At 55.4% G+C, this 25,804-nt stretch overlaps 1 protein-coding gene across 8 annotated transcripts in view; it reads left to right on the top strand.

Moving 5' to 3' along the window:
• DEPDC5 (DEP domain containing 5, GATOR1 subcomplex subunit) overlaps positions 1 to 25,804 on the top strand; it is a 117,213-nt gene that overhangs the window by 76,120 nt on the left and 15,289 nt on the right. For 5 of the 8 annotated variants that reach the window (XM_020996443.2, XM_020996438.2, XM_020996440.2 and 2 more), the window contains 8 exons: positions 3,009 to 3,126; positions 3,241 to 3,408; positions 4,968 to 5,187; positions 5,690 to 5,823; positions 14,583 to 14,691; positions 18,749 to 18,814; positions 24,975 to 25,111; positions 25,538 to 25,615. In XM_020996443.2, coding sequence (XP_020852102.1) covers positions 3,009 to 3,126; positions 3,241 to 3,408; positions 4,968 to 5,187; positions 5,690 to 5,823; positions 14,583 to 14,691; positions 18,749 to 18,814; positions 24,975 to 25,111; positions 25,538 to 25,615 — 1,030 coding nt within the window. Of the gene's footprint in view, positions 1 to 3,008; positions 3,127 to 3,240; positions 3,409 to 4,967; positions 5,188 to 5,689; positions 5,824 to 9,200; positions 9,839 to 14,582; positions 14,692 to 18,748; positions 18,815 to 24,974; positions 25,112 to 25,537; positions 25,616 to 25,804 lie in introns of those variants that run through there. The other 3 variants (XM_020996441.2, XM_020996442.2, XM_020996444.2) reach the window with 2 other exon arrangements.

A 25,804-nucleotide genomic window follows, 5' to 3' on the forward strand; every position in this document is an offset into this window, starting at 1 on the left:
CAAAATAATCAAGAAAGAAGGTAAGGAGGTGAATAGAATTTTAGAAAAGTTAGATATGGTAGACCTCTGGAGAAAACTGAATGGGGATAGAAAGGAAGATACCTTTTTCTTAGAAGTACATGGCACCTACACAAAAACTGACCGTGTATTAGGGCATAAAAACCTCACAACCCAGGTCAGAAAGGCAGAAATATTAAATGCATCCTTTTCAGATCATGATGCAATAAAAGGCCATGGAAAGATAGACTGAAAATTAATTGGAAACTAAATAATCTAATCCTGAAGAATGAGTGGTCAAACAAATCATAGAAACAATCAGTAACTCCATCCAAGAGAATGACAATGAGGAGACAATGTACCAGCGGCGATGGGATGCAGTGAAAGCAGTTCTTAGGGGATGTTTTATATCTCTCAATGGTTACATGAATAAAATAGAGAAAGACCAAATTAGAAACGCACACAAACATAAGCTCCCTGAAGGCAAGGTCTGTCTCACTTCTGTCTCTGCATGCTTGGTGACTGACAGACCTCCTGGAGAGGTGGGCCTCAGCCCTGACTGGAGCCTTCCTGGGGGTGGAATCCCCCCTCAGCCTGACTGTCCCACTGCACTTTGGGCTGTGGACAGCGCTTGCTTGTGGCGGAGAAGCTTCTCCCTGCATGAGGGAGGCCTCCCTTTCCTTCTCTGTAGCTCCTCCCCCTGGGCTGTCCTCTGGGCCCAGTGACCGAGGCTTGTCCCTCTTCCCCGCGACAGCCCCAGGTTCAGAGACAGTGTCTGCCCTAAATCTTACCTTCTTCAGGGATCAGCAAGGCCCTGAATCCACGGCTGCCCCCCATCCCGGCTGCCTCCCTGGACACTGTCTGGCTTATCCCCGCCCGTCCTTCTTTTAGCGTGGTGACCAGAGCTGAACCCAGCCCTCCAGCCACCCAGTCTGAGCAGAGAGGCCCAGTGAGGTTCTCCACCCCTGCCCAGGCCTTGGTGCCAATTAAGGAGCATCGGACTTCTGACGGACTCCCTCAGCTTCCCTGTCAGACGGCGGGCTTGCTACCTGCCTCGGCCTTGACGCTGCTGCTCTCTTCGTTAAGGAGCCTCGGACTTCTTGTCGGGTTTCTTGGCTGACCCGACCCTGGGCCTTCCATTTGTTTTTCAGACAGCGCTTTCTTTAGTCACATCTCCCATCTTACACTCAGGAAGGTGAAGCTCGGTGTGAGGCTTCCCCTCGATCCCCTTTCAAGCCGTGCCAGGCACTGTGCTCGCTCAATGCTGAGGATAGAAAGACCCAAGGACAATCGTCCTTGCCCTCCAAGCGCTTCCGTTCTGCTGGGGAGGAGGCAAGGGCGGGGTGTGTCAACACAGATCTATACTGAGTTAGTGTGGGGTACGGGGCAGCGCCTCTTGATGAGCGGAGGGATGGGTAAAGGGCCTGTGCTGCCCCCGGGAGGGGGGCGGAAGAGGGAGGCAGGCAGGTATTGCCGGAGTTGGGAACAATCTGAGGAAAGGGGCGGGGGTGGGGTGGGGGTGGCAGGGAGATGGAACGAGGCTGGTTTGGCTGGAGCAGAGTGCACCAAGGGGCCGTTTTGTTCTGAAGGGTCTCCCGGCTCAAATATGCCCCGTGTTTTGTCACTGAAGGTGTTTCGATGGAAGCTGAACAATACCTTCTTTAAGGATATTGTAGAGAGGGCATCTGTTGGGTGATGCAGTGGATAGAGCAGTGGGCCTGGAATCAGGAGTGCCTGAGTTTAATTCTGGCCTCAGACACTAGCTGTGTGACCCTAGACAAGTCACTTCACCCTGGTTGCCTCAGTTTCGTCATCTGTAAAATGAGCTAGAGAAGGAAATGGCAAAGCACTCCAGTATCTTTGCTAAGAAAACCCCAACTGGGGTCACGAATAACAACAAAAAGAGACAGCGGGGGTGTGCTAAGTAGCCTCTGAGGTCAGGTCAATAAGGATTTATTAAGCCTTGCCTAACTGTGTGCCAGGCACTATGCTGAGCGCACTGGGAACACAAACAGAAGCAAAAGGAAAGACCTGACCTGAAAGGGGAGGGGTGGACAGAAGAGGAGGAGGAGAGGAGCTCCCCATGATGGTGAAATCTGTGAGTCAAAGCCTCACCAGAGAGGAGCAGGGATTATTTTGTTGGTCTGATTGTCTGGGCTGGGCACCCCCGCCCAGGGGAAGGACCATCCCTGGGGAGAAGGCCGCGTGTTGACTCAAGTCCCTTTCACCTCCTTCATGGTCTGTTATTATGTGGGGTATTATTATCTTCAGTCTAAGGCTCTAAGATTTTCTACTTGCCTTAGAAATAGTCACACAAGTTTCAGAGAAAATAACTCTTTTGGGTATGATTTTTAAAAATTTTGGATTTGATGAATACTCCCCCAAAAGAAGCAAACATTTCCACGTACAAAGTAGGACAGAAAAAGAGGACGTGTGCGGGACTAAATCTGTCATGTACAGTTTCCTTTACAAAATGGGTCTATAGTCCATTCAGCGTGTAACTTTCCAAGCTGTCCTGCTGGTCTGTGTCTCCCTGTGAGCTTTGGTCTGTTCTGTCCAGTTTTTAAAATGCTTCAATGACCCTCTTTTGCATCATTTTTTTTTTCTGGCTGATTCTCTCTGCTCCACCGTTGCTGCCACGACCAGTAATAATAAATAAATAAAACCACACTCCTTCTAACAAATAGGTAGAACCGAGTGAAACAGCCATGTATGTGCCGTCTCCTTCCGTGTCCTGAGCCCACACTCTCTCTGCGTGTTTCCTCGTTGGTCCTCTGGTGTGATGGTTGGTCATTGCATTCATCAGAGTTCCTAAGCCTTCCCAAGCTGTCTGTCTTTATAATCGTTCTCATTCCGCTTGTGTCTCTCCGCATCGTCCAAGCCTTCCCAATTTTCCCCGAATTCAGTAGCATTTTCGTGGCACAGTTTCCAGCCCCTTCAGTGTTGGGGTTGGGTCCGTCCCCCTGGACCAGAGTCAGAGAAGGCTCTTTGGCCTTCTTTTGTCTTCTTAGGCCTCGTGTCCCGAAACCGCCCTGAGGAGGAAGACCAGTACTGGCTGAGCATGGGTCGCACTTTCCACAAAGTGACGCTGAAGGACAAAATCATCACGGTCACCCGCTACCTGCCCAAGTGAGTCATTTGGGGTCTGGGCCGCCAGGGGAGTAGGAGACGTGGTCGTGATGGCGGGGCTGGGTGTGACCTTTGGCTCTCTTTGTGCTGAAGTGGCTCTGCCTCGGTTTTTAGGTATCCCTGCGAGTCTGCCCAGATCAACTACACCTATAGCCTGTGCCCCTCCCACTCAGACTCTGAGTTTGTCTCCTGCTGGGTGGAGTTCTCCCACGAACGCCTGGAGGAATACAAGTGGAATTACCTGGACCAGTACATCTGCTCAGCGGGCTCCGAAGACTTCAGGTCAGCAGCAGGCCAGGGCTGAGCTTATGGGCAAGGGGACTTTACTTACACACACACAGAGCTGGGACCTCAGAGCTGGGGCTTTCAGAATACACTTGCCTCGTGTGGTGGCTGGTTTTGCTGAACTTTTTTTTTTTAATTATTATTCTTGATCACTGGGAGACAGCATGATGTAGCATATAGAGAGCAGGCCATGGATCTAGGGAGACATGGGATAAAGTCCTGCCTCTGCCATATACTGGCTGTGTGCTCCTGGCAAGTCTCTGTTTTGAACTTAAAAAAAGGAGCAGGCATTTCTGTTCTGTGCCCCCCATCTCCCTGTCAAATTGAAAAAGAAAACTGAATCCTCGTAACACATGTGCATCGATAAGCAGACTGGTCCCCTGGTTGGGGTGTCCTGAGGCCCCCCAGGCCGCTCTCCGAGATCATGGGCTGTAGAGCGGGTGCCGATGGAGCAGTGACAATCCCAGTGACGATGGTCATGGTGGCATTTCTGTCGTGCCTGTGACAGGCCGGGCACTGGGCTAGAGCATCCCATTTTGTCTCCACTGGCTCCTTACGGCAGCGAGCTCCCGAGCCCTGCCCCAAACTGCACTTTCTTCTGCATGAGGGGGAGAGAGCAGAAGAGATAGATTAGAAAATGAAAAGAATCTTAAAGGAGAAGGGCAGAGTAGAAGGAGGGGAAGCAGGGCTGTTGCTCCTTCTGCAGAGCATGGCCACGTCCCCTCCAGACAGTCACTGGTGGGTGTGAACATGGCCTTAGGCCCGAAGAAGGCCAGAGGATGGCAGGTGAAACTGGCCAGTCAGCTGTTTAGCATGTATTCAGTTGAGTGTGGTTGCACCTTCCCTTGCTGTGACAGGGTGCCTTCCCTTTGCTTGTTGGACAAGATGGATTTCCTTACCCAGCTCTGTGTGTGTGTGTGTTCTCTCCTTTAAGCAGCTCAGATGAGAGTGAGGGTCCCATGTGGTCTGCTCGCCCCCTTCCCTGGCACTGCCCCCTCTTTTCTCCCCCTGTGTGTTTGAGGCTGTTTTCCCCGTTCTTCCTCTCCTTTCCCCCTTTCTGCCTTCCATCCCTCCTTTGAGATCATCCCATCATTACAGACTCCCCCCCAGGCTCTCTGCCTGGTCAGCCTGCCCCCTAGACCCTGATGTGAATAGAGCTCCAAGGGTTCCGTGTGTCATCTCCCCAGAGGAGCCTCCCCACCAGCAGCTGGACCGTATTGTCCCTGGTGACTTCTCCCTCTGGCTGCTGTCTGAGGCACCCTTGACGCCCGGGTTTGCACGTTTTCTGCTTGGCCAGTGCGGCGGATCGATTGAATGTCTCTTACTTGCTGTTTGCGTGACAGGCCTGGGGGAGGCCGGCCCCCTTCTCAGGGCCTCGGTTTCTTCCCTTCTAAAATGGGGCCAGTTGAACTAGATTATTGTCTGGCCCCAGGCCTTCTAGGGCCTGGACATTGTGCACTTGTGCCCGGGAAACTTTCGGTGAGTCAGTGGGAGGTCCTGTTGGGGGCTGTGATGCTGATGCTAGGTCTCCTTTCTGGCCTCTTGGTCCTCCGTAGTTTAATTGAGTCGCTGAAGTTCTGGAGAACACGCTTCCTGCTGCTCCCAGCATGCGTCACGGCCACCAAGCGCATCACCGAAGGTGAGGTGCACTGTGACATCTATGGGGACAAGCCGCGCTCGGATGAGGAGGAGTGGCAGCTTCTCGATGGCTTTGTCCGCTTCATGGAGGGCTTGAACCGCATCCGGCGGCGCCATCGCTCGGACCGCGTGATACGGGTGCGCTGGGCCTTCCTGCTGCAGCTCTGCCAGGGGTGTGAGGAGCCTCCCCCAGTGACCGGCGTTGTCCTTCCCGGGACGTTCTTTAGATGGCTGGCCAGGTGGCCCCTGAAGGGCGTCAGCACAGGCCACTGACCGCCTGTCAGGGAGGGCCCGTAGAGGGCCTTTCCTTCTCTGGTTCAGATGTTACATTTGGGTGTCACCCACTGCTGACAGAATAGAGATGCATGGCTCTAGTTGGTGAGATAGACAGACAGACTGAGAGAGGGAGAGGAAGAGGGAAAGAGGCGGGAGGGAGACAGGTAAGGGCACAGAGACACTCCAGGCCTTCAGGGGGCATGGCTTTCCTCACTGGGAGGGTGGAGTACCTGTATGATTGGTCGTTCAATAAAACCGTGCTCACAAGGCTAGACTTGGGGTTGCTCCATTGAGAGAGTCTAGGGGTGGCAGGCACCAAGGGGCCTCTCTCTGCTAATGTCCTTTCCCCCTCCTCTCTCCTTAGAAAGGGGCTGCCATGAAAGGCTTGCAGATGGCCAGCCCTCTCCCTGCCCACTCCTTGGAGCCTGCAGGACCCCCGGTTGGAAAAAAGGGGACGTCTGCCCTCTCAGCTTTGCTGGAGATGGAGGCCAGTCAGAAGTAAGTGCCGGAGCCCTGGGAGGCTTGGGGCCTTGGAGGAGGGGCTTCCCCTGTCCCCTGGGAAGGTTGAACGGACGACCTTTGAAATTTCTTGCTGCTGCAGGAATGCACTCTCTCATTTCCCTGGAGGCTCAGAACTCTCTCCAGCTTCCTTTTCTGCCGTTTGAGCCACCAGAAAGGTCCATGTAACAGAGGGGACGTAGCCCCTCGCAATAATCACTCACTCTAAGATGGTGCCTTACTAAATACGGGGCCCCTTTCTTCACAGCAGGGTGGCTGGGGCAGATCCCTGTCTTACAGCTGAGGAAGGTAGCCTTCAGGTGGTCAGGTGACTGGCCATAGGCCAGCGAGCTGAGATTCTGACCTGGAGCTCACACCCTGGCCCCCGGGAGCTTCCCCTCTGTGAGCTTGGACGGGCTCCAGCAAGCTCTTGGGCTGCACCGTGGACTGTCCCAGATCTTTGCCCCAGGACCTCCTCGGCCAGGCCTGTGTTGAGTAGTTTTTCATCTGGGTGCGGCTGTGCAGGGGGTGCATAAAAGTAGTCAAGGAGCTTGGGATCAAGGCAGAAAATGGGGTGCAAGTCGTTGGAAAGGTAGTGAACAATACAGGCCAGGTCTGTCCTGAGCGTCAGGAGCGCGCCGCCACCGGCAGCCAGTGTGGCCTCCCTGAAAGGATGGCGGGACGCCATGGCGGGTCAGCAGATGGCTGCCGCGTCTGTGACGTGGGGCCAGGCTCCTTCCTGTGCCTGAGCCGCGGTTTGACCTGTGAAGACGCTACCGCCCCTCTCCTGCCTGCCTTAGAGGTTGGTGTTGGCAGGAAGCTGCTTCTTTAGCGGGGAGTGCTCTGTAAGTCGTGGGAGGCTGTTGTCAGGGGGGTTATGAAGTAATCCAGGCCTGAGCAAGGCTGTGAAGCAGGACAGAATGAGAGAGAGATTGGAGGGGAGCTGGGGTGGGGGGCTTCCTGGTGAGGGGGAAGAGCCTGGGGCCGGGGAGTGGTGCAGTCTGCCTTTGGGGAGGGCTCGTGGCTGGCCCCTGCCTGGAGCCGCTCAGGTCCTCGAAGGCTGTCAGTAGCACCAGCACCGGCGGGTTCCTCTACGCTGGGAAGGCTTTGGGCAGAGGCTGGGCCACAGGCTGAGCCGTCTTCCTTAGGACTTGCTTAGCTAAGGCTGGAGGGGCTTGGTGCCCGGCGGGGATGACGTCAGTGGGTCACAACAGCCCGCGAAATGACAATACAAAATGGCCCCAGTCGTGGGGCGTCCTGCAAGAGTGGCAGAACAGGAAGCCGAGGAGGCTGGAAGTCACCCCCATTGTAGAACATCTGGAAACAGTCCCTGGGTCACGGAGCCACGGGGACCTCAGCAGCCGTCCTGTCCCACACACACATAGTGGTAATCCCGCAAGAGCGTAGCCCACCTGTGCTTGGTGATCCCAGGCAGGGGGACCCTGCCTCGCGTAGTAGCTCATGCCACGTTTGGATGGCTCCTGTCATTGAGATGATTTCCCGATGTCAAGCCACAGGTGGTCCCTCTCTGGTCCTGGTTCTGCCCTCTGGACCAAGCAGAATCATCCCCATCCTTCTTCCCTGGGTCAGCCTTTCACATGCTCCAGAGACAGTGTTCATGCCCGTGCTTGGTCCACCCTTCTCCAGGCTCACTGTGCCCAGTGCAAGGCCTCGTCTCAGATGCATGAAGTGGACTCGATTGCCAGAGGACCTGGGTTCCAATCCTGCTGCTTCCACCTAGGACCTATATGACTTTGGGAAAGTCCCTTCCCCCTCTGGGTCTCAGTTTCCAAATCCTCTGTAAAATGGCCTGATGGACTTGATGGCCTCCCGCGTACCCCTGGACTCTGAATCTTTGGTCCCATGACAATAGCAAGAGACTGGCTGAGGACAAGAGAGAGTGGTCCCCGCTTGAATGGAGAGAGCTGATGGGCTGTGCTGGGAGAGCCGGATCACGGGCTTGGCTTTACTGTGGTTCCCCAGGCGATGGGATGTCGGTTCATCTGGTAGTCTGCTGGTGGTTAGTGTTTGCCACAAGATTCCCAGGAGAAGATTCCCGCTGTAGGTACACCTGCTTCAGAGGAGGAGGTGAGAAACACCTCGGAGCAGGGGGTCGATATCAGAGCAAAAGGGGTCCCTGCCATTAGGCCTCAGACGGCCCAGGAAACCACAGACAGACATTGTCTGGGCTGTCAGGGAGCTCTATTTGTTGTCCCAGTTCTGCCTGAGTCTGGTTGGCCAGCTGGGGAGTTGTGAGGGCTCGGGTGGGGGGGCCTCTCTGCCACCTCTGCAGCCCAGGATTGCAGAGAGTTGGAGACAGTGGGGACTGTGTTATGTCACCTTCCAGCTAAATCAGCAGACACTGTATTGTCAGATGATTGGCTTATATGTCATGATTCCTTTCCAGAAGAATACTGGCAGGTGTCCAGCCTGGAGTCAGGAAGACCCAGACATTTACTGCCTGTGTGACCCTGGGCAAGTCAACCTCTTTCTGCCTCAGTTTCCTCATCTGTACAATAGGGATAATAATGGCCCCTAACTCTCATTGTTGTGAGGATCAGATGAGATGCTAATGGTGAAGCGCGTGGCACAGAGCCTGGCACGTAGTACATCTGTATGTTAGTTATTGTTATTATTATCTAATGTCACAAAAGTGGAATTGGTTATATTCTAGGGGTCAGGAAATGCCTAGTGCCAGTGTGGAGGTTTTGCAGATCGCCATCAATCACAGCCTGTACCAAATTAAAAGAAAGAATAAAAAACCGATGCCATGGGATACAACTGAGGCAAGTCCAGCCTGATCCGTTGGAATAAATTCTTGGCCCTGAGAAATGGGAAGTGAATAAAGTAATAGATGCACCCAGAACATCCCAGTTCCCTCACGGAGGGTACCCCACCTCAGTCCACTGCCACAGCGAGGCGCCGCGGAGAACCCAGAAACCGCTTTAACAGATAAACATTGGCTATTTTTGGCGGCCGAGGCAGCCCCAGCTCACAGCGTCAGCTGGTGGATGAACCCTTGATGGCAAAAGACAGAAGCTGATGGACAGTCGTCACTGCAGAGAAGAGAGAAAAGCCCTGGAGGGGATCGAGCTCACGGAGTCCTTGGCCAGACGCTCATCAGGCTGGAACTGAAGGAAGGCGACAGTTGAGGAAAAGAGGAGGAGATGTCGGAATTTCTGAAACTTCTGTCAGTTCCATCACGATATCAGATGGGCAGAGCAGCCGGACTAAACTTAGGACATGTGGAGAAGGCGGTGCTGCAGGGGACATGATTTGGGGGGAAGAAGGGGTCGGTTTTTAAGATATCTGCAAAGAGGGGGTTACTAAAATCATGGCCCTTACCGTCATCCTCCTTATTATTATTACTCCCCCAGAGGCGATTGAGAATCATCGGCAGCACCAGCACACGTACGAGCTCTCTGAGCTAAGGAACACTCCCACCATCAGCCTGCTCGCCAGCGGCAGACAGAGCACCGGGCGGCCTGGTGCCGGCCGGGTCCATACAGCCACATAATTGACCAAAGGGTGGAGGGTGCTCAATCCCTTGTTCTTCCTGCTCGTTGGCGCTAGGAGAGCAGACCGCGGCACGCGAAGCTCCTCTGACGTGGCATCTCCTGAGATTCTCTGAAGGTTGGAACAGCCAAGAGCCTCACTCGTTGACCCTCTGATGGGGGATGTCCAACGAACGCCCCAACTGGGAGGCGCGTGCTCGTCCGAGGCAGCGGGAGGATGTCCACCCCCTGCAGCAGTGACGGTGGGGTGGCCTCCAGGCACCCTCCTTGCGGGTGACTTTGCTGATTGTATCATGCTCTGAATCATGGGATCACGCCTTCTGTGTAAGATCCGTAGTTACTCAAGAGACTTTGTGTCATTATCCAGAGGTAAAACCAAAGGTATGAATGATGCTGGTTGTCCAGATTCTGGCTGCAGGTGATGGCCGGTCTATAGAACTGCTCCATCAAGATATGCACCTGACACAGACCCCAGGGACAGCCCCATTCAGCAGGGCCCAGAAATGAAGAGGAAGAGGAGAAGGAGGCACAGGGTTGCATTTAGAAGGTGAGGGCTCAGGCCAGGCCTTTTGACTTCAGTGTTGCTGTTTGGTGGAGGGTTAAGGTGGACCCCTGTCACTGAAGAAGGAAAGTTATGGGTTCCTCTCAAGGTAATGGAGAGGGGAGTGACAGAGTTGAGTGGGCCAAGAATGTCATCCTCGGGATTGCCATCAGAGAGTCTGGACATACAAGAATGAGCAATAGGTTGGAGCTGCCTCCGTCAGGAGCATGCCGTTCTTGCTAGGCCAGAGGTGCTCACACTGTAGACCTCAGGACCCCATTACACTCTTTAAAATTACTGTGGAGCTTTTGTTCATATGGGCTATAGCTATCAATATTGACCTTATTAGAAATGAACACTGATAAGTTGCTAAAATATTTTAAATCTTTTTAAAATAATAAGCCCATTACATATTAACATAACATTTTCTATGAAAAATAACTATTTTCCAACTCCAAAAATGTCATGAGATGGGGCCTTGTTTTACATGTTTTTTGCCAATTTCTTTAATGTCTGCCTTAATAGAAGACAGCTGGATTCTCCCACGGCTTCTGCTTCCAGTCTGTTGGGATAGTGTTGTTGTGGTTGAAGTGTTTGAAGAAAGTCTGGCCTTGCACACATGTGCAGTTGGCAAAGGGAGGAGTATTTGGCTAGACACATAATGTCGCAATATTATTATGGAAATAGTTTGGCCCCTGAGGGCCCCCTGAGAGTGGCTCGGGGACCCTGAGGGCCACACTTTGGGAGCTGCTGTTGCAGGACCGAGAAGACGACCCCCGGCAGGCTGGGGCAGCCTCGCTGTGGGGATCACAAGGACAAGCCTTCTATAGAATGGGGAGGTGCAGGTGGCTCACTGTCTGTACCTGGGGAGGGTCCACCTGCAGTGATCATTAGTGATGAGATGTTCTGAAAGGTTGAGGTAGCCATGAGGAGGAGCTGAGTTAGAAATAAGGGGACTCTTCAGGGGGCAGGCTGCAGGAAGTGACTGCTGCATGTGGTGGCAGGAGGGTCAGGCAGAGTCTGGCATGCACACTGGGTTTGACCAAGCCCATTGGATTGTGGATCCAGAGCTGTAGGGAGGGTGGGGGCAAGAGGAGGAAGAGCTGGCCACAAGATGTCGAGGGCACACAGGGAAGTGTGCCTAGAGCCAGTCTAGACGGGGGAGGCAGTGTGAGGCAGCTGTCGTCAGGAGCAGGGGCCCAGGGCAGGAGTTCAGGTATCAAAAGGCTGACCCAGATCAAGATTACGGCTTCTTCACAACTCAGAGTGGATGGGGAAGGCAGGACCGGATTGTGAGGATCTTGGAGGTTGGCCACGTGGCGCTGTGGGAAGATGCTGGGTTTGGAGTGAGAGACCTCAGGTTCCTGTCCTGGCAAGTGGCCCTCGGCCTCTCGTGACATGGTTCTGCCTTCTCTGACTGAGCAGATGAAACACGTGAGTTCTGAGGCCCTGCCAGCCTTGATTCTTAGATCTTATGCGCTGGAAAGTAAGAGGGTCAGGCTCCAGTAACTCTGATGTTCTCTCTAGCCCCACCTCTGGTGAGCCTTGTCCTGTAGACTTGGGGAGCAAGCCACTGCAGGCTGTTGGTCACGGTCAAGGTCAGGGTTGTCCTCAGGAAGGGGAGCGTGGCCGAAGTGTGTGGGAGAGCGAGCCTGGAGGCAAAGCCAGTTGGGAGACTCCAATGGTCCCAAAGTGCAATGGGCAAGGCCTGGACTATCACGGTGGGAAGACTCGCTAAGATGCCTGCCACCGAGCCCAGAGTGGAAGGGCCCCTAGGGGCCCTCCAGCCCTGCCCAGGCTTGCAGAGGAGCCCCCATGGAAACAGCCTCAACACGGTGTCCTCCAGCCTCTGGAGCCCCTCACCCCGCAGAAGCAGCCCTGATGTCAGGGAGCCTCTCTGGCCACCAAGACTCCCCCATCACTCCTGGTTCTGTTGGCCCTTGGAAGCCAGTGGAACTCGGCTCCTCCCGTGCAGTGACTGTTTAAGTGTGGATTGAGAGGAAGAAGATCCTGGGCAGCTTTGGGGTCAGTGATGATGATGATGATGATGATGATGATAACAGCACTAGCATTTAGATAATACTTTAGAACTATTATCTGCTTTGATCCTCACAACAACCGTGGGAGGAATGTGCTGTTCCTATCCCCAATTTACAGGTGAGGAAACTGAGGCAGACCAAGGTAGAACGACAACTAGGAAATGTCTGAGGCTGAATTTGAACCCGGGTCTTCCTGACTCCAGGTCCAGGGCTCCATCCACTGGCCCACCTGACTCCCATTAGGAGGGGAGCTGGTTCCCTGTTATGCTCCTTGGGCCATGGAAAGACCCCAGCTGGCCTGCTTGGTGGGTTCCCCATGTTGCTGAACGTGGCCCTTGCTCCACTGGAAAAAAAAAACAACAGGAAACAGGTGGAGATAGAAGGGGTGTGAAGCTCCTCAGGGTGGGGAGGAGGTTTATTTTTGTTTTATAATGAGTCAGACCTTAGACTATTCCAAGAAGCTCTGCCTGATAGATCTGGAAGAGGCAGTTGAGAAGGTGTTTCCCAGTTAGAAAATGTTAAGTTGTTGGCTGGCCCGTAAGAAGGGGTGGGGGGTGTTAGCCTCATCTTTCTGCCCCAGAGGTGGGGAGCCTTTGTCTCCGACCTGGAGAAGGTGGGGGCTGCCTTTAGCAGGAAGTTGGCCTGATGGAGGAATCAGGGAGCCCGGGTTTCCACGGCCAGCTGAGGGCCTCGAAGGCTGCGTGGACAATTCCCTTCACTTCCTTGGAGTATCCCAGACACGGGACACTTGGGCCACCGGCTTCCCAGGTCTTTGTGGGAAAGTGCTTTATCCTCCTGGACGTACTGCAGCAATGGGAGTGCAGGTGAACCCCCTGCACTGTGTGGGGAGGAAGTCAGGGGCATGGGGGTCATGGGCGTGGAGCAGAGCCAGACATGCCAGGGGAACTCAGTAAATGAGCACATTGTTACGCACCTGTGTGTTAAGTGCTGGGGATCCAGAGAAAGGCAAGAGCACAGGCCCAGCTCTCAGGGCTCACAGACAGTGTGCAAGCAAGTGTGGACAAACAGGGTGTAGACAGGATGAATCAGAGGGAACGTGTTATGATTAAGTGCCTCCTATGTGCCAGGCCCTGTGCCTGCCCTCGAGGGCCTTACACTCTTACGGGGGAAGACCGTATACAAAAGGCTGAAAGGTGGGTGGGGGAGGAGGTGCCTGGGGAAGTCGGGGATGCACAGAGTAGGGTGGCCAGGCGAGGACCGGGGCCCCCTACTTTAGGGGAGGCTCGGCATTCAGTCCTTCCGCCAGCTCTGCCGCTGTGGCGTTGTGACTCCTCCTCCTTTACCCCATAGATTCAGTCGATTGGGGAGTCTTGCTCATCTCTTCTGCCTTGGCCGCTGCCCGGGTTGGGGCCTCCTGTCTCTGATCCTTCCCCTCCCGTCCATCCGTGGACTCTTCTGGAAGCACAGCCTTGGCCGCCGTGTCGCTCCCGCTCTGTCTTCCCCAGGGAGTCCCTTTTTGTTCCGGGCTAAAACTCAAGCCGGCCCTTTGCAGTCTGGCCCCAGCCCCTTTCCAGGCTTACCACACATCATCTCTGCCCATGCAGTCTATAGTCGCACCAAGGCCGAGCTGCCCTTTGGGCTGCCACGTTCCTCTGCCGACTGAATCACCGATGGCATCGTCGGCCTCGGGGTGACATTGGAGGAGTCACTGCAGGTTTTGGCTGGGCCATGTGACTGCTGAGGGTCCTGGGGTGCCCTGTTTCCCCCCCTGCCAGTTTGCAGAGAAAAGGCCTCACCAGGTGTGGGTGTGACTCCCCAAATGGGTGATTATTTGGTGGCCTGGGAGAAGGCGTTCTCTACTTTGAAATATTAGCTTGTTAGCCAGACCCTTAGCAGAAGAGGTGGGAGCGGGGAGGGGGAGACAGAGAGCTGGAAGCCACCATCTCGCCCCAGATTGCTGCTTCCTGCCCACGTGGAGCCCTTTCCTCGGTTTGGCCACCCGGAGGTAACTTTATGCCTGCTGGTGTGGCCTTGAGCTCCCTCCCACTGTGGGCGGTGGAAACAGACTCCATCCTCCTGGGGAATCACTGTTGTGGAGCTCCCAGCGCTGGCCAGCTTGCGCCTCCTAAGCTAGAGTCGCTAGTTAGCTGTGTTCACGGAGGAAAGTGAAAGAACCCTCTTTAGCGCTGTAAGGCACTTCGGAGATCACCTTGTCTGGTGCCATCAGTTTATGATAAGGAAGCTGAGGCCCACAGGTGGGCAGTGACCCAAGCAGGGTCTTTCATTTTAGGAAAGGCCTTTCCGTTCTAGACATCATCTGACAAACATTTATTAGGCCCCTACTGGATACAGTGCTGGGGGAGGTATACCATACCCTCCAGCAGCTAATAGCAGGTGAGGAGGATGGATGTTAAAGAGACTTTTAGAGAGGTGAGGTCTGCAGTGCAGTCTCCCTCATAGCAACGCTGTGAGCTAAATACAGATGAAGAAACCAAGGCTCAGGGCTCATGTCTTGTTCCCGGCCAGCCAATGTTGGAAGTTGGCTCAGGTCCCAAGTTCCTCCTGCCTCTGAGTGAGAGCACGAGCAAGCGCAGACCTGGAGAGACAGTCAGACTATGATGTCTGCTCCAGCAGCAGCTTAGTAAGTTGTCACAGAGGTAGCAGAATCAGGCCTCAAGGCTTTGTTCTTCCCCCTTCTTTTAGGTGCCTGGGAGAGCAACAAGCCGGTCTGCATGCCGGCAAGGGCCCCGCTCACGCAGCAGAGAACAGCAGCGTGGCTCTCACGCCAACCTACCTGGACAGCCCTCGAAAGGTGAGCAAGGGCGGCCCTCGACAGCAAGTCTGACATCTCCTCTGGCGTCCTGTGGGCCTGGGGAGAGAGCTGATTAATCCTTCCCTTCCAGAATGCTTCACTAATTTCTCTCCCACTAACTGGATGAGTTCCCTGCCTGGGCAGTCGCTGGTCGGCCTCTGCTGTAATTTCAGCTGCTGGATGTCTAGGTGGCCCTGACCGGCACCCGAGGGGCTTTCCCCTGGTTATGGCCCCAACTTCTCTGAAAGAGGCAGATGGCTGGTCAGGCCCTCTGCCATTCTTCCAAGGCTTGTGGGGAAGGCTTTGGAAAAATGGCGAGGTCCTGGAACAGGCTCGTGCTCCCTGGTTCACGTGTCTTACTCGGGCCCCAACTGTTAGACGTAGCAGATCCAGAGAGAGCATCGGTGCTCCCAAGCGTGGATGCTGTCACAGACTTGTGTGACTTTCACAAATACGTCATTAGTGCATATAGATGTGCCGGCACGCTTCGTCAGGGCAGGTGTGCACCCGGGCAAGTTGATTCTATTTTTTTAATTTATTTTCTTTTACTTTTAAAATAGGAGCACTTATTGACCCGTCAGTCCTAGAGGACGTTATTTTAATTCATCACGAAAGAAACATGGACTTAGATAACTTAATTTTTGAAAATTAACAACTAAACATTATTTGAAAAAGAAGAGCTTGAAAATGAGTTGTGGAATACCAGATTGTCTTGGAGCTGTCGCAGCGTACCTGGGCATACCTGGGACAAAGGCCTCTGTCAGGAGACTGGGGCCCCTTTGGCGGTCCCTCTGCCATTGGCTCTTTGCTCTAGTCGGAGGCAGTTCAGTCTCTTCTCAGCTGAGTAGGGAGGAATTCGGTGGGAGGGCCAAGGGAGGAGGGGGAATTTCATAGTAGGCCTTTATGGGGGGAGCTTTTGTATCTTGTTGGGAAAATTGTTAGTTCCAGAATCAGAGACGTCCATGGTCAGCTCCTCTCAAGGTGCACACTAGATCTGTGGTCTCGTCGCTCTGGGGGTTCCCTCCAGCCTCGCAGATTGAACCCCATCTTTTCAGCTTCTCCAGCGTGACCGTTATCCGTGTCACATTCAGACACAATCCCGATGCCCTTCACAGACCCCGTCTTGAGAGCATTCGCCTTGCCTTTATTGGTGTCTCATTGAGAGCTGACTGAGCCTGAGGTTGGCCTCCTGGGAGCCGGGCTAAGAAGCCAGTGGGCTCATCAGACTGAACTGCTCGCTCTCCCAAGAACGTTTCCCATTCGTGCAGTGATGAGCCAGCCCCGTCTGAGGCACGGGGGCATGTGTGTGCTGATGGTGGGTGGCTGCAGGTGGGCGGGTGTGAGCATCCTCGGTTCAGGGCCCGCGTCACCAGGCAGCACCGTCGTGCTTTCTCCGGACACCCACAGGGCTCGGTCTTCACTAGCCTTGTCAGCAGGCTGGGCTGAGTACAAGCCGGCCCCAGCTCCAGCTCACCCGGTGAGCAGCTCCCTGGGCATTAGAAGAAGTGATTGGGAGGCGGAGGGGTTGGGATCAGAAGAAGCAATAGCGCGTCTGTTCTCAGGAGCTGGGGGTGCTCCAGAGGCAGGGTGGAGCTGCCATGTCTCTCCTTCCCCACTCGGCACGCGGAGCCGTGGTCTCGTTTGCTTCTCCTTACACTGAGAGTTTGACCCGCTGTACACAGCACGGCGTGACACGGCTGCCTCGGGGGTCAGGTTCAAAGGTTCAGGAGAGCTGTCTGACCCAGAGGCCCAGCCCTGCCACTGACTCTCTTCTTCACCTTGGACAAATCTCCACGTTGGAGAATCACAGCCTAGAAGGGGACTGGGCACGGCTAATGCGCTGGAGCTCCTTAGACCTCGGCACGCCAGAATGACAAGCCAGATCCGGTCAATAAGGCTTGAGAAGGATGGGCATAAACAGGGAAGCTCAGGGAGGAAGAGGCGAGGCGCCGGTTCAGAGGAGAAAGACGAGACGTGGAGTCACAGTGGACTCCCACCCTCCCATGGAGGCAGCAGAGGCAGACGTGGCGCCCAACAAGAAGTCTGCACCTCGGGCTGCATTAGTAGTCGGATGGGTGCCTCTGCCTGCATCCTCTCGAGCCTGCGGGGTCGTAGCCATGTTTTAAAAGAAACATTGGCAAAGTGGAGTTCATTCAGAGGGGGTTGATGAGGACGGCTAGGGGACTGGGAAACGTGCCGTCTTCAGTCTGGTTGATGACTTAGTAGGGAGGTGACGTTCAAAACAACTAAAGAGCTAGTAAGAGAGTACCCATTTACCCCGGATAAATTTGAGTCACTTGCCCCCAAGGAATAAAACTACCTTCTCGGGTACTAAGAAGAACTGGTGGATGTGATTATTGAGACACTGTCAGTTTTACTTGAAAGATCCCAGAGAATGGGTGAGGTGCTGTAGGCCTGGAGAATGCCAGTCCTGATTTAGAGGGAAGAGAACGCTGTCTGCAAACCGTAGGCCAGAGAGGTTGGCATTGAGGAAATGTTCTGTTGTCATGTCCGACTCCCCGTGACCCCATTTGGGGTTTTCTTGGCAGAGATACTGGAGTGACTTTCCATTTCATTCTCCATTTCATTTTACAGATGAGGAGACTGAGGCAAACAGGGTGAAATGGCCTGCCTTGGGAGTGTCTGAGGCTGGATTTGAACTCATGCTAGTGCTGTTTGTGCGCTATGGTGCCACCCAGCTGCTGGGAAAAATTGTGCAAGAAAATTTGTGCAAGGGGTCATTGAAGAGAAGGTGTGTGAACCCGTAGAAAGGGAAGCATTGATTACCCAGAGCCATCGTGGTCCTGCCAGAGCCGCTGTATTTCCTTTTCTGGAAGACGAGAGCAAAGCAGTAGTTAGAATCTACTTGATATTAGCGTACTTTGGTAAAGTGTCTCATATGGTTCTCCTGGGGAAGATGGAGATATGTGGACTGGGAGATAACACAGGGAGCGGGGTGCAGAGGTGGTCAGACGATGGGAGTCAAGGAGCGGGCAGCCCCTTATTGGCGGTTCGGCGTTTGATTGGCAAGAGGCTTCCCGCGATAAGCCCTCGGAGCGGGCGCTCAGCCTGCATGGAAACATGTTTACCGGTGGCACACGTGCCAGATTTTTAGATGTCACTAGAGTGGGGGGGGGAGTCAACATGCTAGGTGCCAGTCACGGACTGCAGTGGTCTTGCCACCAGCGTGGGACAGGTGCCTGCAGAGGCTCTGGGGGCTCCGTGTGATGTGGCAGCCAGAGCCCTGAGCGTGGTCTTGGCCTTGTCAGACGTCAGCAATGCAGGAACAAGATCCCAAGGGGATCCCAGGGTGCTCCCATGGACGTGGGGCGCGTGTCAGCCCCTCGCTCTCAGGCATGGCAGAGAAGTAGAAGCTGCTTGGGGGCCTGAGTGCGAATTCCGGCTTTGTCACTTCCCACCCATGCAGACTTCAGCGTATTTCTTCCACTCACTGAGCCTCAGTTTCCCCTTCTCTGAATTGTAGTAATTGGCGTCTATGGTCCTTTCCAGCTGGGATTCTTTCCTGTGTATTTGTTGGGGGAAGGCGTCCCGGGTCTGCCCCACAGATTGCCTGTTTGGGGCCTGAGGGGACAAGCTCCCCGCCCTGAATTCTTTCTTTTCTCTGTCTCTCGGATCTTCCTTGGCATCTCCAGCGCTTAACAAAGTGCCTGGCTCACAGTAGGAGCTTCATGAATGCTTGCTGCCTGCTTGCCTGACCTGACAGCGTTACAGAGGCACGCTCGGCTTGTGGCCGCTCTGGGACCCTCGTGTCTGTGGAGCTAGAGAATGCCGCGTGCGCCCCCCCCCCCCCGTGCACCTGCTGAGAAGGCCCTGGGGGGCTGGGGTATCGTTTCCTTCTGCCACAGGCGCCCCTCTGCTCCCTTTGGCACCCCCCCCCCGCAGAGCAGTCTTTGATTTTTTCATTCCTTCTCCTGTTCTCCCCTCCGTTTTTTTCTCCTCTACCCTGCCCACTGCCCCTGGTGATTGCCTGCTGGTGCCTGCTTCCGTTCCTTCACCACCTCGGTCCGGCCGCTGCTTCTTCCTCCGCTGCCTTCAGGAGGGGGCCTTCTTTACGGAGTCTGTCCGCAGCCCGCGTATGGCACCATCCACCTTCTATCCCCAGGTCAGTTGAACCCCCTGCCACCTCCACTGCCCACACAGATCAGTCAAGAGGTGGCCGCGCACTCTGGATGGCACCTGAATCAGGGCCCTTGGGCTGGCTGTCCTCCGCAGAGAGTCAGAAGGGAGCACAGACGTCCCCAAGGAGCACCCCGCCATGCTCCCTCCTCCTCAGGACAGCCTCTTTGTCCTCCCTCAGGCTGTTTGGGCCTCAGCTGTTGCTGGGTCGGGGCCCACCACCAGCATCTTCACTCAGAAGTGCCACTTGGCTCGGGACTCTTACGTGGGCTGAGCACATTACAGGGTTCAAGGACTGAAAAAGTCCTCTGTGCATGTGGGAGGGAGTGGAGGTGTTTGGTGTGGGGGGGTGTGCACACACATCGGGGGTGTTTGGAGGTAAGTGGCGCTGGGATCAGACACCCTGAGCTCTAGGCCTGGCAGGGCCTCCAGAGGTCCAGAGAGGTGAAGGGACTCGCCCAGGGTCGTGCACTGCCAGGCCTCGACCACTCCGGGTCATCTGGCTCCAGAGCCAGAGCCCTCCCCACTATCCTGGAGAGGAGGCCAAAGCCAGGCAGCCCTGGCCTCTGGGCAGGAAAACCTAGTGCAGTGGAAAAGGATGGAAGCCTCTCAGAAATGTGATGGCGTTCATTCCTTCCTTCCTTCCTTCCTTCCTTCCTTCCTTCCTTCCTTCCTCCCTTCCTTTCTTCATTCCTTCCTTTCCTTCCTTCCTCCCTTTCCTCCCTTCCTCCTTCTGCCTTTTCCCATTCCTTCTTTCCTTCCTTCCTTCCTTCCTTCCTTCCTTCCTTCCTTCCTTCCTTCCTTCCTTCCTCTTCCTCCTCTCCCTCCCTCCTCCTCCTCCTCCCTCCTTCCTTCCTTCCTTCCTTCCTTCCTTCCTTCCTTCCTTCCTTCCTTCCTTCCTTCCTTCCTTCCCTCCCTCCTTCCCTCCCTCCCTCCCAGGGCCTGGCTTAGAATAGGAGCTTCACTCTGGGTCTGATGGGCCCTGTGCTTGAGACGCCTACAGTGATCAGGGATGGAAGCGGGGAGGGGGAGAAGATGAACCTTTATTAAGCACTCGCTGTGTGCATTGTCTCATTTGCCCTTCCCACACTTTTCCAAGCAGACTTTGTCTCATCCTGCTGCTATTCACCTTCCTCTGGCCACAGCTGGGCAGATGGGGAAGAATCTGCATGAACTGTTTTCAGGGGCACTCATGTACCCTTTGGGATTCAAGCAGTAATTTTTAGGTCACTGATGGTTCAGTGGTTAGAGTCAAGAAGACCTGAGTTCAAATCCAGCTTCACTTAGCTTCATGACCCTGGGCAAGTCACTTCATCTGTCTGCCTCGGTTTCCCCACATCAAAATGGGGATCCTAATAGCACCTGCTTCCCAGGGTAGTTGTGCGGTACAGTGCCTGGCACATAGGGGGTGCTTAATAAATGCACTGGTGATGGCAGTAGAAGGTGCCTGCAGAGTGTGGTGCCATGGACAGCACCCTCCTTCTCCTCCTAGCTAACATATGCGTAGCTCCTGTCTGCCTGGGGGTGCAGGACCAGGGTTCACGTCCCATCTCGGACCTTGGCACACCACTCCCCATCTCCAGGCCTGTTTCTTCCTCTGCCCATTGGATATCCTGATACGTGCCCTGCTTACCTCCCGAGGTGCTTAGGAAGAAGCTTCTTTGTAAAGCGCCATATGACTGCGAGTTCTCACTAAGATGCAGGCCGTCTGGTGCCTGGAGGCTCACAGTCCTGGCAGACTGCAGGTGGGGGGGGGGGCCTGGGCCTGCTCATTGACTGAAATGGAGGAGGAGGTTTAAGAGTAGCATCCGCCTGCCATCAGGCCTCTCTTAGGGCACTCTCTGGGGAGGCGGGCTGGGCCTGGACACAGCCCTTCTCAGCAGCGCCGCCCTTCAGGCTGGTGTTATTGGCCAGAGCCTTCTCTCTCTGGCTGTCTGGGGAACCTGAAGGGGGCGGCGCTGCTGAGGGGGCTGGGGAGCAGCCGCTTCACCAGTAGGCCCGCCAGGCTGGGGAGGGTGCACTGAGAAAGAAAAGGGGTGGCGGATTCAAGGGGTAAGTGGAATTGGCAGCCAGCCACTGAGTGTTCAGTCCCCAGTGCTGGGTAAACGAGACTCGGGGACCATTCATTCCCCAAACTTTTATGAAGTGCCAGTTGTGTGCAGAGCCCCGTGCCGTGTGCGAGGAGAAAACACAATTTTCAGTGCCCCTGCAAAGCACATTGCAGGCTAACCGCAGAGCAGAAATGGTCAGTGAGGCAGGCAGCAGAGGGTAGAGGCTGAGAAGGCTCCTGGGGAGGGGGGTGCCCACCAGGCTTCAGATGGAAGGATGGTTAGGAATTGAGGGAAGGGGGTGCAGAAGGGGGGCCTCCTGGGGGCAAAGGTCGAGACAAGGCTGAGCTGCTTTCTGCTTCTCATCTTTAATGGAGGGTCTCGCACGGCAAATGTCAGAACTGGAATGGCTGGTGGAGAAGGGCTCAGAGGACCACAGATGGGATTGGAGGAGACCTCATTTTACAGATGGGGAAACTGAGGCCTAGGGCTGCAGAGGGACTTAGTGTGTCTTAGTGGTTAGAGCACTGTACCCTTAGTAGCTTTGTGACCCTGGAAGAGTCCCTTCATTTCCGTCGGCCTTGGTTTCCTCATCTGTAAAATGGCGATAGTTAATAGCACCTCCTCATAGGGTTGTTGTAAGGATCAAGAGATAATCTTTATGGAGTGCTTCGTACACCTCAGAATGCCCCCGGGTCATTATTGGCCATTGGTGTTGTCCATGGTCACACAGGTGGTGGTAGCAGAGGCAGACTTTTGACCCAAGGCAGGGTACCTGGCAGAACCGAGCCGAGAACCCGCTGGGACCCCTAGCCTCGCCCTCTTGCTGCCTCTCCTGGGCATGCTGTGGGCTCACAGTAGGATTTGACTTGGCAACAGCTGAGCCAGTTAGAACAGGGCAGCAGCGGAACAGATTTTGTTTTTCAGCCCATTGAAATGCCAGTGCCAGCCCTGGGGGGCGGCTCTGCAGACAGAACCCTGCTGGAAACGGGCTGGAGCCCGCCAGCGGCCGTGGGTGGGCAAGTCAGCAGAGGCTGGGGAGAGAGCCCTGGTCTTGCGGGGAGAAGACCCCGGGCTCTGAGCTGTCCGTGGGGCCACCTGAGGGTCAGGTGGGGGGGGGACAACCAGATGACCTCTGAAATCCTATGGTGGTGGACTCTGACAATGGAAGAGTGGCCCAGAAGTCATCCAGAAAGAGAGCCATGTAGATTTATTGAAAAAGGAACGCCTTCCCTACAATGTCCTTGGCAAGTGGCCGACCCTTCTCTGTGTGGGGATGTCCATGAAGGGCTGGTGGGGGGGCCTGCTGGAAGGGTTAGAATCGGTGACTCCCATCTTAACCAAGTGGAGAAGCAGTCTAACCACCCAGCCTGGGCCTGGGGAAGAGCCAAAGTGGAGAAGGGTTAGACCCCCTTCCTGGAAACGATCTTTTCTTAAAAGGAGTAGGCTCGCACTGCATCCCGTCTTGGCCCCTGATCTGTCTCCGTCTCGTGGTTTCTCTCCCCCCGCGTAAAGGGGCGTGCTTGCCCTGCCCCAGCCCAGGGGAGCAGGCAGGCCCCTGGCCATTGGGTTGGGGTGGCTGCTCGTGGCTCCAAGTCTGGCCTAGAATAGGTAGCCAGGGCCAATAGGTCAGCGTGTCACACGTGTCCAGTTTGGTGAAGGGATTGGTGAGGAGCAGGTAGGCAGTATTTGAGGAATGCGTATGATTCAGCGGAGCCTGAGCCCTCGAGAGGGGAAGGGGCTTGGCTAACATTACATCCTTTGTAAGGGACAGAGCTGAGATTCAAACCCAGCTTCTCAGAGTCTGAATCCAGACATCTTTCCCTGTCCCAGGTGGGAGGAGGTGGGGGAATAGTGAAGGGCTTCCTCATACTGGAAGCCCCAAGCACCCTCGGAGATTTGGATGTGGTGGGGAGGGAGGCCTGTCCCTGCTACCATGGCCTGGGCTGGCTCTGCTTGTTCCAAAGGGCAGGGGTGGGTGGTCATTTCATGCCATCCCTGATTCACTCTCTGCGCAGTCGCACGTGGCCTCTGAGGCTTCTTGTGGGCATTGCTTTTTTCCCCCAAATCCTGGGGTCTGCTCTGGCTCGGATCTTTGAAAGCATGTGGGAGGCTGTCAGTCCGTGGCCTCCCCCCAGACACTGCCCACATGCCCTAGGTGGAGGCCCCCTCTCACACACACACACACACACACACACACACACACACACACACACAATCTCACAGACACAGTCACACACACACACACACATATATATATATATATATATACACACACACACACACACACACACTCACATACATAGTGTCACATACACACACAGAAACACATATGCATACATGCACACAGTCCCTCACACACACATGTGTGAGTCTCTGGACCCATCCCCAGGTCTGCCCCCAGGCCTTCCTGGTGTGGCAGGCCCTGCCAGACTGGGCTGTGGTGGTAGAGTAATGATGGATAAGCTCCCACCCCAACCCAGAAACCTACTGTTAGTTATCACCAGGAGGTGCCCAGCGAGCCCACCCCAGAGAGGCTGATGAAAGGCTTCACCTGACTCCTTGCACCCAGATCATGTTCATTCATTTAAAGTTTGCAAAGCACTTTAAAACAGAGGAAGCTGAAAACGGGAAAATAACTTACCCAAGGTCATGCAGCTGGGAAGCGCCCTAGGATTAGAATTCAGGTCTGCCTAATTCCAGGCAGACTCTGTACTGTGCTGCTGTGCTCCCCTAGCTTGGTTCTGCGTGCTCCCGGACATGCTCAGGCATCAGAGGACTTTAGGTGGAGACGGCCCCTGCCGTTAGGGGGCCCTGCAGTAGAGGGGGAGCACGCCTGGGTCCCGAGTCAAGAGGAACCAGGGTTGGAGTGTCCCCCGTGACCCTTATGCACCATCTCACCTGTGGCCATTAGTCTCCTCATCTGTGAAATGAGCAGAGCAGTGCTTGCCCTGCCTGCTTTTAGGAAAGGCCTTAGGGTATTATAAGGATGTCAGTAGTTGTTAAGGGGCTGAGACAGCCATTCTAGGATAAGGGCATTTGAGTTGTAGGATTCTGTGGGGGAGGGCTGTTGCTGCTCAGATGAGGCCCTGGGGGAGTTTCACTTTGAGGCCTGTCAGAGGAACTCATGAGTACAGCCTTTAAGAAGCCACAGTCACCTCCAGCCCTCCTGTGCGCTCTGGAGTATGAGGGCCCGAGACTCTGAGAAGAAGGAATCGGGACCGTGGACTTTCCAGGACAGGAAAGAAAGGTCGTTCCGGGGAATTCTGCTTTGAATCACCAAGTCTCTGCACCTGGGTTTTCCCACTGCTGTCCTGTTCCTTCCTCCACAGGGTCACCAGAGGTGGGGCCTGGAAGGGACCTCGCGCCTAGCTGGCACGGAGCTCGAACGTGCACCTGACCGATAGGAGAAAGAAGTGGGCAGGATCGGGGAGTGGGCGGAGATCAGGGAGTGGCCAGTGCCACCCCAAATGTCAGCAACGGGAGGAGTGCAGACTCCAGGCCAGTGAGCTGGCCTCTGGTTCCCGGGACGATTTTAGACGGACCATTAAAGGGAGGGCTGGTGGATGGTAGCGATTAGGGGAGTAGTGATCACCGAGCGCCAGCCTGGCTTCGCCGAGCGCTGGTCCCCCCAGCCGATCTCGTTTACCTTTCTTCCTAACAGCCGAGGTGGACGCCGTGGCCTTGCTTTAGTTACCGCCATTTGGCAGAGCTTTGTACAGAGGACTTGGTGGGCCCGAGGTCCTACGTTCTGTGGTTCTGCGCCGTTAGAGCCAGGGTAGTAGGGGTCGTGTAGACATAGAGGAGCAGCCTGAAGCGCCTTCCCAATGTGCCTCCCCATGAGAGGATGGCGTCAGGCCCGTGCTCCCTCGGCCGGCGCTGCCCTGGGTTATGCCCTGGTCCCCCAAAAGGTCAGGGCACCCACTCTGTCCCCTCTGGGTCAGCTGGGCATTTTGGAGCTGCCGTCCCCTCATTCGCCAGCTCACCCCAGGCCACACGGGAGCCTCTCATCAAATTGAGCTGCTTTGGAGGAGAAATGGGGAATCGGGGCCTGTGGCGATCAGGATGAAGCTTACTCTGTTTTCCACGTCCTTGCAGGTCTCGGTGGATCAGAATGCCACTCCAGCCTTAGATGGCACCAGCCTGGGCAGCAGCATGGGCCAGCCCGCGGACAGAAGCAGCGTGCAGACTGCTGGGGAGCAGGGCTACCTGCCAGCAAACCCCAGCGATAGCAGGTGAGCCCGAGGCATCACCTGGACCTGGTGGCAAGCGGGGCCGGCATCTGCTGTGCAGCCTGGCCGACTCTGGCTGGGCTCTTCCTGCTGTGAGGGCCCCTGGTGCCACAGGCTTCGCAGCCCGGGTGTGGCTTCGGATCCTTGCTTTGTCCTGTAGAGAATGGTCTGGCTTTCATGAGTGTAGAAGCGCTTGTCTGCGCTCACACATGTGCCCGGGGGAGGGCTTCATGGGGGCGCTGGCGGGCGAGCCAAGGGAAAGACGAGTCCTCTGGGGAGGAGGTGCTGGGAGAAGCAGGATCCTGCCCAAACTTGGCCCGCCATCCCGGAGCACTCCCACAGGCCCTTTTGTGGAGGCTCCAGAGCTGTGCCTGTGGGCACCAGACTCGCCTGCCCGGTGATGACACCTGCTGTTTTACCGTGTTCCAGCTCTCAGCAGTTCCCGGCCAGCTCACTGACCACCTCCTCCACTCTGCTGGAGATCCTGGAGGCCATGAAGCATCCCTCGTAAGTGGCGGAAGGACCCCTGCCCAGGGCTCACCGGGACCGCCAACGGAGCGAGGCAGATGCTCTGCGGCAGAGCAGGAGCATGGGGCTGGGACCCAGCAGCCTCGGAGGCTGCCGGGCTGGGCTTCAGGCTTGACCTGGGCCATCACTTCCCCTCCCCAGCCTCAGGGGCCTCTGGGAAATGAGGCT

The sequence above is a fragment of the Phascolarctos cinereus genome, unplaced genomic scaffold (assembly GCF_003287225.1).
Source record: "Phascolarctos cinereus isolate Bilbo 61053 unplaced genomic scaffold, phaCin_HiC Scaffold_4;HRSCAF=312, whole genome shotgun sequence".
Lineage (NCBI taxonomy): Eukaryota > Metazoa > Chordata > Mammalia > Diprotodontia > Phascolarctidae > Phascolarctos > Phascolarctos cinereus.